We start from the raw sequence: 17,026 nt of genomic DNA, 5'->3' as shown, positions 1-17,026 counted from the left end.
GTCAGGACGTCCGGGGTCCTGACTGCCATTTACTGGATTTGTGACCTCAGATCAAGTCATTTAACATTTCTGAAATGGAGCCATCCCAGGGCATAAAAGGGTTAATAGCACCTGCCCTGCCTACCTCTCAAGGTTGCTGTGGAATCACACGAGGAAATAATTATAACTGGCATTTCCTGAATGCTGGCCATGTGCCAGGCAATGGGCGTGGCTTTGTACGCCATAGTGCCTCTTAATTCTCCACCAGCCTCTGGGGTGGCTCTGTTGTCCCTCTTTTCCAGGGGCAGAATCTGAGGCTTGGAGAGTGTCAAGGATCTGGGCTATTTAAAAGCAAGTTGACTGACTCCGGACTCTGTGCTCTTAACTCTGACGCCGTCCTGCCTCCTGGAGCACATTCCTAAGAAGGTCCCGTGTCTGTAAAACTGGGCAACAGAAGACACTCGGTCTTCTCCACAAGCAAAGCAGAAGGGAGGCTTCAGGGACATCTCCAAGCCAAGACTAAGGGACGTAGGGGGCTCTAGGAATATAGGTCCTCCAGACCCTCAGGACAGGACAGCGTTGCAAATAGTACGAGGGGCCCACTCTGTCTTCTCCGCATCCCACCGCCTCCCCCAGAGGCAGCCAGCGATGCTCTCTGGAGTGGAGAGAGTTTCCAGGGCTGCCCGAGACAGCCCACTTTTTGCAGAGGAGACAAGAGAAGCCTTCTCAGAACGCAGACTCGAGGCCTTTGTCAGCCTTCCGGTGATAAGAGACAGCAAGACATGCAGATGGAGTATTAAGACCTGGTCCTAAGTCTGCTCTGACATTAACAAGCTGTGCGACATTAGACATCCACTGCTGGGCCCCAGTGAGCTCCAACGTCCCTATTGAACATAGGACTCCCAACGGCCCCATCTTCTCTGCCCCACCTGGACCCTGGGGCCCTGGGACAGAGGAAGGGACTTGGCTCTTACAATATGCCTGTTACGTGCAATGTACTGTCAGTCTTCTAAAAATAATAATGGCAGGAATATGCCTTTTCAAGAGCCTACTCTGTGCTGGGCTCAAGGCTAAAGTGCCTTATGAATGTTATAAGGCAAGTTATCCAAAACTTGGAAATGAAACAAAATGATTACTCCAGGGGCGCCTGGGTGGCACAGCGGTTAAGCATCTGCCTTCGGCTCAGGGCGTGATCCCGGCGTTATGGGATCAAGCCCCACATCAGGCTCTTCTGCTGTGAGCCTGCTTCTTCCTCTCCCACTCCCCCTGCTTGTGTTTCCTCTCTCGCTGGCTGTCTCTATCTCTGTCGAATAAATAAATAAAATCTTTAAAAAAAAAAAAAATGATTACTCCATGCCCTTTCCAAGTCATGTTAGGGCACTGTCTAAGAAGAGTCACTGCAGCGTCCTTTCTCAGCAAGCGGCGGGGGGGCGGGGTGGTGCAGAGCGATCAAAGAGGAGGGAGAGGTCCAAGGGAGCCCCGAGAGCTTCAGGGAGGACCCAGGGTGCCACATAGAGAGAAGCAGTCAGGGAATGCACAGGGCGTCTTCACTAGAGGTTGGGGATTCCATAGAGCATGGAGGGCATGCCTCGGGGAGAAGTGGGGTGAGGCGGCTGGAGGGCTGGGGCTGATATTCTCCTCCTGTCCTGGCCAATTCCTCCTCACTCCTCCAAACTCAACTGCAACATGGCCTCCTGGGGGACCTGTGGGGCCAGGTCAGGTTTCCCCGCTCCAGGTTCGCAAAGCACTCTGCCCCTCCCCTTTGATCACACTGGTGGAACTTGTAATTACCTGTCTAAGGTGCGACTCTCCCTCCACAAGGGCGCGGACGGTATCCGCCCAGGACGGCTGGGAATCCAGCATGACAGACACACAGTCGCTCAGCTGAGATGCCTTGGGGAGTGAGATGGGCAGCGGGGAGATGGGGGGGAACAGAGGGAAGGGGACGGATGATCTGAAATATCAGGTAAGAAGGCAACAGGAGGAAGAAATTATGTTTGAAGAAGCAAGGGTTTGAGGGGAGAACAGCAGCATGTAAAATAACAGTATACCATCTTACTGAAACTTCTGGAAATGTTACTCCATTTTACTATGCCAACCCCAGGTGTGCTTTCTGACGGGGAGGCAGGACCTACAAGGAGGGAATTTTATCACCGCTTAGCTGTCAATGAGAAAATGCATTTGCCGGCTGCTGGCTGATTCAAAGTTTCACGGTTTATTCTCAACTCATCATCTATTTTAAAAACTACTGACTCGAGCTTCGCCTCCGGCTACCAATAGTTCATCTCTCCTTATGCCTCAGGATTCCCTCTTAAGCTCTACTTTACAATTTAACGTCTAAAATAGTCCTGATTCCAAATAATCTGACCTGCTGTCTGTATAAACCATAGAAATACCTTAGAAGTGTCGTCATTTCTCATTTCATGTTACACCTCCAGATTGGCTTCTCACACCCAAAAGCAGCACAAAAACCCTTGGTCGATCCGTGTGTCTTGATTTGGGATTCAGGAACTGTGCTTTTGGTCATTCTTACCCACGTTTACCCTTTGTTCTCTCTATAATCAAGTCAGATTTTTTTAAACTCAGAAAATTATATATCTAATATATGGAGCAAACATTGAACCAAATGTCGGAGGGACAAAGATGAATAAAGTAATAACAGGAGAGAAATGTGTTCACAAATACGATCAGGAATCAGGGAGGGGAGACTGCTTTCTCCGAGGAACTAGGATTAACTTCTCTTAGAGGCAGTGTGAATTACATAGTTTTTGTTGACCCGTTTCCAATGGGCGAAATCAAAATTACAGCACAAGCAAACTAAAATGATAGCTGTCGTTTTTCACTCATTAGGTTATAATAATATCTAGCGGTGACATTTTTATCACTGCTTCTCTGTCCGGGAGACAGAGGGGAGGGAATTCTCTCATTTACTGTTGGTGGGAAGGTCATTGTCCTAGACACTTGAGAGAAGAATTTCTATCAAAGTTTTTAATCAAAATTTTCAATGTGTTTATCCAGCAATTCTACTTCAGGCACGTCTCGTGGAGAAATACACGTGTGCACAGAGAGGCCAGTGTAAGAAAGCTGCTCGCAATGCTAAAAGGTAGGAAACGACCCCAGGGCTCCTGGATCAGAGAGATACTATGCAAGTGACAAGGAGTGAGCTAAACCCATTACCTACCACATCTGCCGGATAAGTGAAATTAAATGAAAATAGCCGTTGGAGAGTATTAAATCTGGGACCATTCATGTTAAAAAATAAAACAAAAAATAAAAGGGATGCATTCCTGTACCTTTGGCAAGCATGTTGCTTTTCTCCCAAAAGCCATTCCCTACTCCCCCGTCCTCCTGCAAACAGATGCCTAGCAGGCTTTGTTTTTTGCTTTGTGTTTTTTTTTTTCAAGCAACAGGCAGATAGCTATGTGCTCAGGGACAGCAGGCCCCACTGCCAGCCCCCCCCCCAGATGAAGCATGATTGGTTTTATAGAAAATTCATCCTTTTTGATAGTAATTGGTCCAGAGTCTGTGACCCTATTCTGCCAAGGAAACGTGAGGGAAAGTCTGCAGGGAGACTTCGAGGAGAGACTTTCTCCTTTAATCAAAAGGAAAAGGGGCGCCTGGGTGGCTCATCAGTTAAGCATCTGACTTCAGCTCAGGTCAAGGTCTCTGCGTCCTGGGATTGAGCCCCTTGTGGTTGGACTCCAAGCTCAGCAGGGAATCTGCTGATCCCTCTTCCCCTTCTCCTCCCCCTGCTCAATCTTGCTCTCGCGCGCTCTCTCTCAAATAAATAAATAAAATCTTTAAGAAAAAAAGAAGGAAGAGCCCTGCCAGACAAGAGACTGTTTTCTCCCCATCCCCTCCATTCCAGCTCGGAATGCTTTCACGTTGTGTGAGGATGTGGGATTTGAGGTACAGCAGCCATTTTGCAGCCATGAGAAACAGGCAAAGAGAACCAGAGATGGAGCATCGGCGAGCCACCAAATGGATCCCAAAGCCAGTTAGCCACCTCTAGACTTCTTAAACAATTAATGTCCTTATGATTCAAGCCACTATTTGCCAGGTTTTGTTTCTCACATCTGAACACATAATTGATTTGATGACAAAAACAAAAAACCTACTAGGAAGACACATACCAAACTATTTATTAATAGAGGCTCCCTTGGATAGGGAGGAAAAAGACTTTCACTTTTTTTCTTGAAATAGGTTTTTTCCAAAAAATGTATTTGAGTATTGTTTAGACTAAAACTTGAAAAAACAATTACAGTTCAACTTTAGTAACCACATATGGCCTACACGTTTGGGTTCTAATTTCTCCTGTCTTATCTTCATTGTTCCCAGGCCCTGATTCATTTCTCTTTTTTCTCTTTACTGTGTGTTTTGGAAAACCACTTTAAATCTTCCATGAAAAGACCACATAGGGGTGCCTGTGTGGCTCAGTCAGTTAAGCATCTGCCTTCGGCTCAGGTCGTGATCCCAGGGTCCTAGGATCGAACTACCCCCTCTCTCTCTCCTGCTCCCCCTGCTTGTGCTCTGTCAAATAAATAAAATCTTAAAAAAAAAAAAAAAAGACCATATAAACAAAGAAACAAATGCAACAAAGGGTGTAGGTACTAGGACAGAAGCCCATCTCCATCTTGTTAGATGCCGTGTTTGAAAGGCAGAAAAAGAAAAGGCAAGGAGGAAGCGTCAGCAAGAACAAAGGTATGGGGAGAAAAATAGCTTGGCTTATTCAGGGAAATTTCAAGTAGCTCAGGATTTCTGGAGCACGAGGTAAGTAAGAAAGCTGGCGAGATGGGAAGAGGCCAAGGTAATGGGCCTCTCTAGCAACTGAAGAAGCTTGAGTATCGTCTTGTACATGACCATGGGCGTGATGATTATAATGGCGGCGGCTGACATACACTGACAGCTCGCTCTGGGCCGGGTGCTGTTCTGAGCGTGATAACTAGGCCTAGAAGGCAGGTCTATTTATTATGCCTTTTCCATAGATGGGGAAACGGAAGAGTTTGGGAGAAATGAGCTGTTGAAGGATTTTAAGCAAGAGTAGCATGTTGAGATTTGTATTTTTAAAACACATCTCTATACATACTCAAATATTTACAGATGAAGTGATACATCTTGGCTTGGCTTCAAAATAACCAGAGAGTGTGTGGGTGAGGACATAAAGATTTCCAGGAGCTGATTATTGTCGAAGCTGGGCGATCCCTCCAAAGAGGTTTGTTATATATCTCTCCTTTTGTGTATGTTTGAAGTTTACCATAATAAATGTTTTTTAAAAAAATCACTGGTAGGAGGCCTGGGTGGCTCATTCGGTTAAACGGTTGGCTTCAGCTCAGGTCCTGATCCCAGGGTCCTGGGATTAAGTCCCACATCGGGCTCCTTGCTCAGCGGGGAGCCTGCTTCTCCTTCTGCCTGCTGCTCCCCCTGCTTGTGCTTGCTCTCTTGCTCTCTGACAAATAATAAAATCTTTAAAAAAAAAAAAAATCACTGGCTGCAATGTGGAAAAGCGTGAAGCAGGAAGTAATGACACCCAGCCAGGGGATTAACAGATGAGAGCTGATCAGAGCTGGGAAGCAGCAGGATAGAAAAAAAGGACTTTTTGAGAGAAAAAATAAAATTGCTTGGTAACTAGTGTTTGTGGTGGGAAATAGAGTTAGAGAAAAATCTCAGGTTTCAAGTCAGTCTCAGGTACCTAGCTTAAGTGACTGGGTTAATGGAGGAGCTGTTAACATGATGGGGAGTACAAAGACAAGTTTGGGGACGTGGAAGGGTGTGGAAATGTGTTCGGTTTGGGATGTGTCAAGTTTGCTGTGGCAATAGGTTGGACCTCCAAACTAATGGCACTTTAGTAGAAGACCCTTGAGTATATACCCCCCAAATAAACATATTGTTTATAGGTTATCCACATTATCTGTGGGATACATATATTTTGCCCAGCACAGGAATTCTATTTCTTTCCACAATCTAATGCGCTGTATGCTGTTAGAGTACACACACCCTACTTTGAGGATCAGTCATCAATGTAAGGATGAGAGCTCTAGGGACTGAGATGTTCAACCTCTCTGAACCTCCATTTATTTCCCTGTAAAAAGAAAGTATCGGCGTGCCTGGGTGGCTCAGTAGGTTAAGCGTCGGACTCTTGGTTTCAGCTCAGGTCACGATCTCAGGGTCACAAGATAGAGCCCTGTGTCAGGCTCCATGCTCAGCAGGGAATCTGCTTGAGATTCTCTCTCTCTCCCTCTCCTTCTGCCCCGCCCCCTGCTCAAGCTCTAAAATAAATAAAATCTTTTTTTAAAAAAGTCCTATTAAAAAAAAAAAGTATCACTTTCCTTACAGAGGAACAATGAGAATTTCATGAGATTACACGTATACACTGATGTCAGTAAAAGTACAGCGCCGGGGACTCAGAAATGCTATTCCCACCCTACATTTCACCTTCTCCCCACACCTCTTGCCCCAGCCCCTATTTTCTCATGAGAATAAACAGAATAGACAATGCTTATGTCTCATGGGATGTGTCTTTATGATGAATTTGGGGATGCATGCACGTGGGATGCCAAGAAGCCTGAGCTAGCTGAATCCAAGTGTGGCAAGCACTTCCTTTCATGAGCATTTCCTTGCTTCCATCCCACCCCCTAGCTGAAGTGCAGAAATGCTGGCCACAAGCCCTACAGCAGGTCACACATTCTGTGCAGACTTGAAAAGGGCTCCATGTCCTCACCAGAGACACACAGGTAAGACTTCTCACCTGTGATTTGTTCAAACAGCAGCAAGAATTTCAATAGACTAATAACTCTTTAGTTCATTGACCATTAGTGGGGCTAATGGGGGAGAGATGAGTAGTAGGATACACTAAGATTCAACTTCTCATCATTCCAGATAAAGCTGAGTACATTCTGTGAGGCTCTGGATGGCAACACAGCACCTCGCAGCTCAAAATGCCCCCCCCCCCCCGCCCCCAGATAGAAGCCACTTTCACGCTATCATAGCAAGTGCCAACAGAGAACCGTGTAAATGAGATCATGACGGCGGCTCTCATCTCCTTGAGGACTTAGCTTGGCGCCAACTACAAGACGCAATGAGAGCCTGACTCAAATTCCCAGCTCCCATTGAGGGTAAATAAACATTCAAAGACAAGACACAGGTCTGGTAGCATATCTGTCCGTAGAACAAATAGCACATTTATCTATCTTAGATTAAAACTGGGAATTCTTTGCCTAGCCCCCTAGTAGACTGTAAAAATGATCTAGAGGTGTTAAAAAGTAGTTAAAATTTCAACTCCTACTTCCATCATTTTCTCTAGAATGATAAATTCCTGTAAATCTTTACACTCTTAGGAACTGAAAATCGTATGCAAAATGAGCACATAGGAGGCTTGGTATCCACATCCGAAATAAACAATGATGTAGGTGAAGTTAAAGCCAAGGTGACGGTGAACAGCTATCAAGAGCCTCGCCTTGGATGACTCACGGTCCGATGCTGCCCTCTAGCCCTTCGCGAGAGGAATAACACTAATACGTCAATTGGTTTCAGAACTGAAATTTTTAGCATTGATATTTACTATGCAAGTCGCTGCCGAGAAAAGAGGAGACCGGGGAGGGCCTCTACAATTACACACCGACAGCCCACCTTAATACAAAGTGTCCTTTCCGAATGATCCTGGCATTCGGTGACACACCATCTACTGGGCTGCTCTAGGTCATCGCCAGCAGACCTGGAAGGGCCTTGAAGATGCAGATGCCCTTCACTGAGCTGTTTGTTTGAATATAGTTAAGTGGGACCCATTACTTCTTTGGGCAGAGTCAGAGCCATTCTTTGTCACTGGAAAAACCTACTCTAACCTGACTTTTCCGTGTGTTTGCAAGGAGGAGGGGTGAAAGTTCATAGACCTACTTGATACTTTTCATAACTAATACACCTTAAATACGTGGTCTGATGTCAGTTTAAAGCAAGGTTATACTAAACCGAATTATGCAACATCAACCCTGGAACCTAAATTAAATGGAACACTTAAATTGATATAATACATATTTCCAGGAAATCAGTAGGACACATGTACCAGGATTTCATGAGACCCCTCCCCAACAAAACACCAATCACAATCACCTGAAGTAATACGCCCAGAAAAGTCTTCTCATTTCCATTATCACCATTCCAAGAAAACTTGGAAGTTCAAAGTTAATTCCATGAGATCTCACTGCTCTCGTATCAAGCCAACTGACCTCGACACTCGACACAGGCTCTGTTAGCTGATACCCCGAAACATGGACAGCTCTATTCTGGGAAAGGGGGAAACAGTAATTAGGGTAAACTGTGAAACAGGAGAATATCTGTCTATACTATTTTTGGCAACAGACAGGTGTTTCCAATCTCTCATGCTTAGTCTGAGAAGAAGTGCATCCAAGACAGTGTGTTTGTGTGTAGGTGGGAAGGAAAGAACAACATATATTTATTTTCAAACAAAAGTTGCTATGTGTTTATTAAGACATTTCTGTTAACTTAAATAAGCACAGCTGGCTCAATAAATCATCGTACATATATTATCACACATTCCGAAAGTTTCTGAGAAGATCTATCAAGATGGGCTTCTCTTGTGGCTCGACTGGATCTGAGAAAAGAACAGAAGTTGTTACACACTTCATGTAAAGCTGCAGGTCACCAACAAGGAAACATCTGGCTATAGAACTTGGGGAGGCAGCACAGCTAGACCGCCCTCCCCTCTGGGCTAAGTTTTGCTCCACAATTAAACATACAGGCACTCCCAGTCTCCTCAGTGTGAAGAGAACAGGTATGAATCTCAGACGCACGTAGGAATCTCCGAAGAGAGACGAACACGCCAACTGCAAAGCTCAACCTCAGAACTACCGTATTTCCAAGTCAAGCCACGGGAAGGGAGGCGTGTCCTACTGTTTTAACCACTGGGCAGCAAAACTAATGACCAGCCATTAACTAGCTCTGTGACAAGCTACTTTTAATCCCTCAAGAAACATACACAAAATAAGGGGGTTTGAGCTCATGGAAGCTGTAATTATATGTGAAGATACTCATCTCTCACTATTACGTCTACCCTTTGTGGGTTAAATGTTCAGGAGTAACAATTTTGATGACCATCACCGAACACCGTATTAGAGATCTGACCTCAGAAAAACAGAGCCAGACCGCTGTGATTTGGAGTAAAAATTCCCAGGGCAGGTTCAAGTCCAACTGGGCTCTTCCTGATCTACTTCCATCCTACGCCCCTACCTGAAGACACAGCCACCCAGTGGCAGAAACAAAGACCAGCCAATGTGGCCCTCTGCCAAGTGACAGCCACGGGGGTAACCTTAGAACCTGAACAATCAATACGAAAGGATTTTCTTACTTCAAATATTCTCTTCAGAAGTCTGAGTAATGGTGCAACCTGAAAAAGTAAAAACAAATCATCTGAACAACTCTGTGATTACCCGGAGTACTGTCAATGAGAACGGCACTCAGGAAGATTGTCGGGGGGGGGGATGTAATCATAATCATTCTCACCAGGCAGCTAGGTTAAGACTCCTCAATCCGACATTGTGAAGGATCCTAAAGCTAATTCCTCAGATGTTAGTAAAAGCATTAAGCTTGCTCTAAAGCCTCAAATGGGAGTCTATGAAATACCTGATCAGCCATACCCAGCAGACATGTCAGGCCAACCCACTCACTAGAAATAGTCCCACTAGACAGCAATGCTTTGGAGAAAACTCAAATGGCCTCTGGTGCTCAAACTTAGAGAAGATTCAATTATAATAAAACCAAAGCTTTGGGAGAGAATTTCCAAGTGCAGTAGGAACCTGCATTCGTTTATAGAACCCAAACTGAAAGAATCACTCCAACAATGATTGGGAATGAGAATGCTGGAATGTATCAATTTTCCAGGAGTATCCCATTTTCCTTTCAAAGTAGAACTTGAGACCATATTACTGTTTGCTATACCCTCTTTTCACAACTATCTCCTCAAAACCAATTTACATTCCTCCTTTTCTTCACATCAGATTTCAGTATTTTGAAAGCAGGCCTTCCCTGAAGTATATACATAAACACAGGGTCCTACACAGCATTCTCCAGCAACACAAGGGAGCAAGGACAGGGGCTGTGACTGAAGTCACAGGCTCCCAGCTCACCAGCTCCCCCGTAAGAGCCACCCTGTCACCCGTATCTTCTAGCAACCGTGCAATTAGGGTTTGTTCATTCCCACTTTATAGCCAAGTATACTGAGTGCAGAAAATAACCTGGACAGAGCATAACTTTTAGACCTCTCCGTGGCTGATACCCTTATTTACAGCTTACAGTTGCAGGGAAAGCAGCACCTCTTTCAAAAACAAAACAAAACAAAACAAAACAAAAAAAAAACAACCCCTTAAATCTAGTGGAGTAAATAGCGAACTGCCAAATCAACAAAGGTTAATCCAAACATAAGGCACCAAGAAAGTGGCATTATTATTAAAGGGGCTACTCTTCCTCAAACTGACATTCTCGAAATACAGCTTACCACCCCCAAATACATAATTTTTTTAAATTAATAAATAAATCTCCAGGTGAACTTTTCTGCTAGTCACATTTTATGGTAGAAAAATGCATTTTGGGGGTGCGTGGGTGGCTCAGTTGGTTAAACGTCTGCCTTCGGCTGAGGTCACGATCCCAGGCTCCTGGGACCGAGGCCCGTGGGTGGGCTCCCTGCTCAGTGGGGAGTCTGCTTCTCCCTCTGCCTCCACCTGCTGCTCCCCGCTGCTTGTGCTCGCTCTCTCTGTCAAATAAACAAATCTTTTTAAAAAATGCACTTTTGTTAGATAATGAAGATGACAGTCAAGCTAAACACTGTACAATTAATAATTTATCACTGCAGCTAATCAATAAGCTACAGAACTCATGAACTACATGTAAGGGCAGAACTGGGAATGTGACAACAACATCTCTTCATATTTTCAAGAGACGGTTACAGGTATTTCTGATGTTTAAACGTAAGTAACACCCACCTATATAGCAGGGCCTTGCCCTTTTCATTCCCCAAGGCAAAATATCCACTTCTGGGAGAAAAATCCATGGTATGAACAAGAGAAATAGTCTTCTTTTTAATGACTGGGAAGTTGGAAAATACTGTACAGGAGGGAAGGTGAACCTGTAGGAAATAAACACAAAGCTTTAAATCACAAGTGCAAACTCGTCTTTCTTAAATTTCAGGCTTTGTTCTAGCTTTCTGCTGGAACAGAAAGTTCATTTTGATTGTAGTACACATAATGTACGATTCTCTCAATGGAGCAAAGTGTTCTGAAATTAAAATCGGCTTTTTGATGTGCTACTAAGTGAGAGGAAAAGGCGGGAAGAGAGGCAAGCGTCTCCTTGATGCTTCTAGTGCGCGGCACTGAGCGCGGGCTCTGCGACGTTCCGGTGTCTGCTGAGTGAACAAATAAACGCGCACACTCAGGTAAAAGCCAACACCGGTACCCACTAACGCTCTGCCTTCCCCGCCACAGGAAACAGTACTGAACTGCGGTCACTTTAATTATGAAGAGTCTGAGTTTACATAACTGAAGCCCAGCAAAGCCCTGCCAACTACTCCAGTAGCATACGATTTCCTTCCTACACTTTTACTTTTCAACCTATGTGATGTATATTCTTTGCCTTTTCCAATCTCCTCGGGAGGAGGACAAACTCATGAAAACCTGGTTCATCGAGTGAAACTGGGGAACCAAAAAGCCGACTTCCAGGCCAGGCCTGAACGTGAGCAGGTGCAGTGTCTTCCTCCAAGAGTCTACTTCTCGGGAGAAGGAGGAGCCCGAGCCCAAGACTGACACAACAAGGCCTCATCCGATTTGTGGGTAAGTAACACCCCAGCGCGAAAGCAGTTACCAGAAGTAGACTAAAATTTTAACAACTCTCGCTTTCACATATTCTCTACCTTTTCTAAGAAATACAGCCCCTTCATGTTCCAATCCGTGCGGACAGCTATCACTCAGCTCTTTCCCTCGGTGGTCTGTCCCCCTCCACACTGTTAGATGAGGCTTTAAACCATCCAATCCAGGTGATTTGCACAGACGAGCCCTGGGTAAAACCCAGTGAAATACACATCTGTCTATTAAACAGGTTTCGGTTAGTCACTTATTAGGCCCTATTCCTTCTGACATACACCCATCGACCATTTTGTCAAGAAAGTAAAGTTCACAGTGAATCTCGAAGGCATCTCAATTATTCTCAACTTCCCCAGAAAGCCGGCGCTTCCCGCGCAGCACGCCATCAACACAGAGGCGTCAGTACTAATGAAAACTGCTCCAGACCCACTCCAGCCAAGAAGCTGGCAGTACCCGGACTTGATCTTCACTTTTAAACTTCTGAAACACCACTCTCTACACAGGTTCCTTGAAAAATATATTTAAAAAAAAAAAAAAAAAAGAAGTACTTAATAAAGCAGACGAGTTATTCTGGGAGAAGCCACAATATGAATAATGCAAAATGTATTTATACTTAGTTTGGGAATGTGGAAATTATATGAATTTTTGCTAAGTGGTTGGCTTCTTAATTGTGTTTTGCTTAGGCTATTTATCTTAAGTTTGCAACCTCTGAGCGTGCGCCAACTTTGCACAGGTGATCCAAGGCATCATGGGAGCAGACCATCAGGAAATAACCATTCCTACGAGTGCCAACAACAGAACTGTCCTATGCCTGACCTTTGTTTCCACCCTGTATGTCACCTGGTACTTTTAAACTATGCCCCAGATATTTGCTCATTAACTCTGCTGGCATGACCTTGAAGTCTGGGAAGCTGCTTTTCTGACTCTTCCAAAATAAAACCTACCAGAACTGACCTTTCCACTTGAATGACTTCTTAAAGATAATTACATTAAACCATCCTGTTTATTTTCTAACCTAAATTGGAAAAAAAACAGTCTCCTAATTTGGATTCACGTAACTTCATACTTAGGTCAACTGCTTATTACAAATAGGGAGCCCACAGTGGGGCCAAAATGGGGGCACAAGACACATATCAATTTTTTAAAGCCCATTTTTACCAGAAGGTCGTTGTGTTATTTTTGTGGCTAAATAAAGAGAAAAGAGTGTCAGAAATATGTGGTAAATACACTTCATAAAGTGTACGATATAAATGGTGTGTCCTCAGGCAACGAATAACCTACACAAGCGTACACAGGGGCCGTGGCTTCACACAACAGGCAGTGTGCTCTTTTTGATGGAGGACAAACACCGACTCATCAACGACTTATTTGTATGTTTTACCTCCTCTAGACGTGACTAGCAAGAGCACCGGCACGTTCGCAATGCTCGCCTAGGAGACCCAGCTGAATCTATTTGTGAAGGTCCCCGGCGGACTCTCCCGCTGAACTGCGCGCACTTCCTCCCTCACACCAACTCCGCCCGCCTGCTGAGACATCGGCTGTGCCTGATCCTCTCTTTACGGCCCTCGTATTCAAAGCTATTATTGAACTGTCGATCAAGAAAAAGCCCGCGAGCGCCTGGGTGGCTCAGTCGGTTAAACGCCCGACTCTTGATCTCGGCTCAGGTCATGATCTCGGGGTCGTGGGATCGAGCCCCGCATCAGGCTCCATGCTCAGCAGGGAGTCTGCTTGAGATGCTCTCTCTCCCTCTCTCTCTGCCCTTCCGCCCACCCCCTGCATTCACGCCTGCTCTCTAAAATAAATAAATCTTTAAAAGATCGTAAAAACTTAACTTCTTTACCTCAGGAAGTTCCCTTTCCCTCCCACACGGTATCTGTCATTACACTGAAGGGCCCAGGTATCAAAATTCAACAAGTAAAAAGCTCACTCATCCTTAATTTAATGGGTAAGAAGTTCCACAACTTTCTACTACATCAAAGATTGTAGATGCAAAAACAATTTAACTTCTGTGTCTCTTCCTGGTGCAATGGCTTAGATTTATAGTCACCGCTTTGTGCTGGGATAACAGAACTGTTTGGATCATTGTGAGAGACTGCATTTAATGATACTAACGCTGTTTCACTGAGGCATTCTGAGGCTGCTATGTCTGGCTTCTTTCCCTTAGATAGTATGGTTGACTACCATTTAAAAAATGGGATTCGGCTGTTACTAATGAATTCCTTGTGTGATTTTGCCACAGTAAAAAACCATAAATGCTGCCATGATCACTGAAGCAAACTAGGCAGAACTAACTACTAGGCATCTTGCAGAATATATTATGTCAACAGGAGCCGGAGCCCACGGTTTTCTAAAACAATTTACTACCATTAAAATGATAAAAGGTTAATGTGTGCTAGTCCACCATTCCCATTAGAAGAACGGGGATTTTAAAACGGACTTGAATTAGAACCTTCTCATTCATCAAACGATTCATTCAACACAAAGGCAGTAAAACACAATGCTGTTTTTTTCACTCTTTTCCAACAGAACTCTTTCTTCCCTCCAAGACAAGCTTATGGAGAATGCCCATATAAACCACTGAGAGCAGCTGAAGCTGCTCGCTGTGATACAGGAAGGGCTTAGCCCCCTCCGTGCCCTACTTGCCATCTGAAGCTTTGTACACCTTCTAGGGAACCGAGGAATTCAGCTGGAAAACCACTAAAGTCCTGGGAAGAATGGAGAATCCAGAAACACAGTTCTGCCTTTGACTAGCTGTTGACTTCGGGTGAATTAATCCTCTCAGGACTGTTATTTGGCTCACGACTTTTTTGAAGAACTCTTTGTAAATCTTTGTAAACTATGCACCATTACACGAAGCTAATAAAATATGCAAGACCCTTTGATGAGTGAACAAGATAAAGGTGAACAAGATAAAGGTAAGAGTCTCTGTAGAGTGCTTACAATCTGGCAGCATACACCTACCACCACCACAACGCAGTACCTCCACTCAGTTCTGGGCCATGGGTGTACCTGGTGCCTGGAGCAAAGAACTGTTAAATAATGAAGAAACCGGTTCTGCCTACAGCGTAGGAAACTTCAGAGAGAGGCAGTGACAGGTCAGCTGGGCTCTGAGGTTAGGCAGAAAGGAGTTAACACAGACCTGAGGCTGCTATCCTCAGAAAGGCACACTTCCAAGGGTGGCCTTAGATCATGTTTGGGAACTGAACTGGAAAACAGTTCTCTACACTGATGCGACACTTTCCCTCAAGGATCGGACGGCTCATCAGCCCTAAAGCATCTGTACAATGTGGTTTCCGCTGAACACCTGCCTTTACTTCTGGGAGCCTAGAATTTTGGTGCATGCTAGGCAGAGGGCAGCTCCATGATCAGCCGCCAACGAAGACCCTGAGCACAGAGTCCCTAATGAGGGACTCCCTGACAGAACACACTTAACACATGTGGTCACAACTTGTGAAGGAATTAAACACGCCCTGTGTGACTCCATTTGGAGAGGACTCTGGGAAGCCGGTGTCTGGTCTCCTCCAGACTTGGCCCCATGCACCCCTCCCCTGGCTGATTCTGCTGTGTATACTTTCCCCGTAGTAATTCTCAGTCATGAATGAGACCATACACTGAATCCTGCGAGTCCTAGGAAATCACCAAACCTGGGGGAGGGACTGGGGACTCCTGGCACAGAGGCGTACTCACAAGTCCTCGCTAGCCATTTAAAGTGTAATCTGCTTACACAATATATTTCCAAGCTCAATTTGTTTTCAAAATCTAAGAATTGCCTCCCCTACTCCATTATGACAGCAGGGCTTAAAAGGCAGAGATAAGGAAAGAAAACTATAGAAAAACAAAGTGTCTGCCATAAACGTGTTCCTTAAGACAAATTCGGTGGCTACGGTGCATCAGCACTTTTACAACCACACCCAAAAGCCACAAGACTAGTAACTTCTGCATCAAAAGAAGCTAGCTTTTCAAAATAATCCAACACTCTTCTTCCCTACTATCCTTCCATGTTTTCAACTTAAAGTTCTAAGATTTTTTTTTTTTTTTTGGAAGGAAACTGCTATATATCCTTCTGTACATTTCGGATTTTTTTTTTTAATTAGGCTCCACGCCCAGTGTGGAGCCTAAGGATTATCACTGATTTCTTTTTTTTTAAAAAAGGTAAAGATATATTACCAATCTGACTGCTTCTTTCATTTCTTCTGAAGCAATTGCCAAGATTTCTGTAGTAGGATTGAAGGTCAGAGAAGTAACACCTGTAACCAAGTTCATTATAGCTTTTATCGGCTTTGGGTTTGTTTCCTGGAGACAAGAATCTTGATTGTATATGTTTACCACTCCACAATTAGAACTGCGAAGAGAAAAGGGAATACAACAAATTAAAAAAAGAACAAAAGGGCTTTCACAACCTAAATGAATACAGATTGAACCCCACACACAGATATCTGCAGCAATCATAGTGTATTGTGTTACTAAGGGACCAGGGCTGTAGAGGTCATCCCAAGGCAAAAGCCAGACACAGTCTACTGCAGTCTTGCTAAACTCTTGTTAACTCTGCTGGCTTTTCAACTGTGAGCTAGAAAATCCAAGAAAGCACAGACTCTCCATTATTCATTCCTTCAATAAATATTTACTGAATGTCAACTTTATCATGCCAGTCTCTAGAGTTAAGTGATGTAAAGGTGAACAAGACTGCGACCAAGCCTGCCACTCCCACGTGTTCATGGCCGACCTAACATTCGAAAATGAGAATGAGAGCTGTCCTTCCCCTATTTAGAGTTCCTCTTTTCTCTTTTTATTCTATCATATTTGTGAGAACTGCCAAAGCAGTGTTAAACAGCAGCTGTAATAGGTATCTCAGTTCTGCTCCCCTGGGAACATTTACAGTCAAGAATTATGGAAGTGATCATGCACTCTGTTTACTGAAATGTTTACAGCAACGAATTATATCCAATACTCATAAAAAGTAAATCTTGATGACCTGCCCATTAACAGAATCATTCACAGACAAGAACTTTCAGTAAATGTTCAGACTACCTCCTGTTATGGGCATCACTTATAAGGAACAGGGACCAGGTACTTGTAACTGATAGATACTTAATTCAAACTTCATTCGCAAATGCAACACAAACCTGAAAGATGCAAAGGTGACACACATACATTCCACTAAATGTGCTCTCATTCCTCCCAAACAC

General features: G+C 44.3%; 1 protein-coding gene across 2 annotated transcripts in view; it reads right to left on the bottom strand.

Moving 5' to 3' along the window:
* Window positions 1-8,424: 8,424 nt before the first annotated feature.
* Window positions 8,425-17,026, bottom strand: part of UTP18 (UTP18 small subunit processome component) — a 36,823-nt gene continuing 28,221 nt past the window's right edge. Inside the window, exons 11-15 of one of the 2 annotated variants that reach the window (XM_057317661.1) lie at window positions 16,008-16,182; window positions 10,968-11,110; window positions 10,551-10,738; window positions 9,338-9,376; window positions 8,425-8,584 (exon numbers count right to left, since the gene is read on the bottom strand). In XM_057317661.1, coding sequence (XP_057173644.1) covers window positions 9,339-9,376; window positions 10,551-10,738; window positions 10,968-11,110; window positions 16,008-16,182 — 544 coding nt within the window. In that variant the 3' untranslated portion in view covers window positions 8,425-8,584; window position 9,338. The remainder of the gene's footprint in view (window positions 8,585-9,337; window positions 9,377-10,550; window positions 10,739-10,967; window positions 11,111-16,007; window positions 16,183-17,026) is intronic. The other variant, XM_026513182.4, reaches the window with a different exon arrangement.

The sequence above is a fragment of the Ursus arctos genome, unplaced genomic scaffold, assembly GCF_023065955.2.
Source record: "Ursus arctos isolate Adak ecotype North America unplaced genomic scaffold, UrsArc2.0 scaffold_24, whole genome shotgun sequence".
Lineage (NCBI taxonomy): Eukaryota > Metazoa > Chordata > Mammalia > Carnivora > Ursidae > Ursus > Ursus arctos.
The sequence above is the reverse complement of the archived record's forward strand: the minus strand, read 5'-3'. Positions and strand labels throughout refer to the sequence as shown.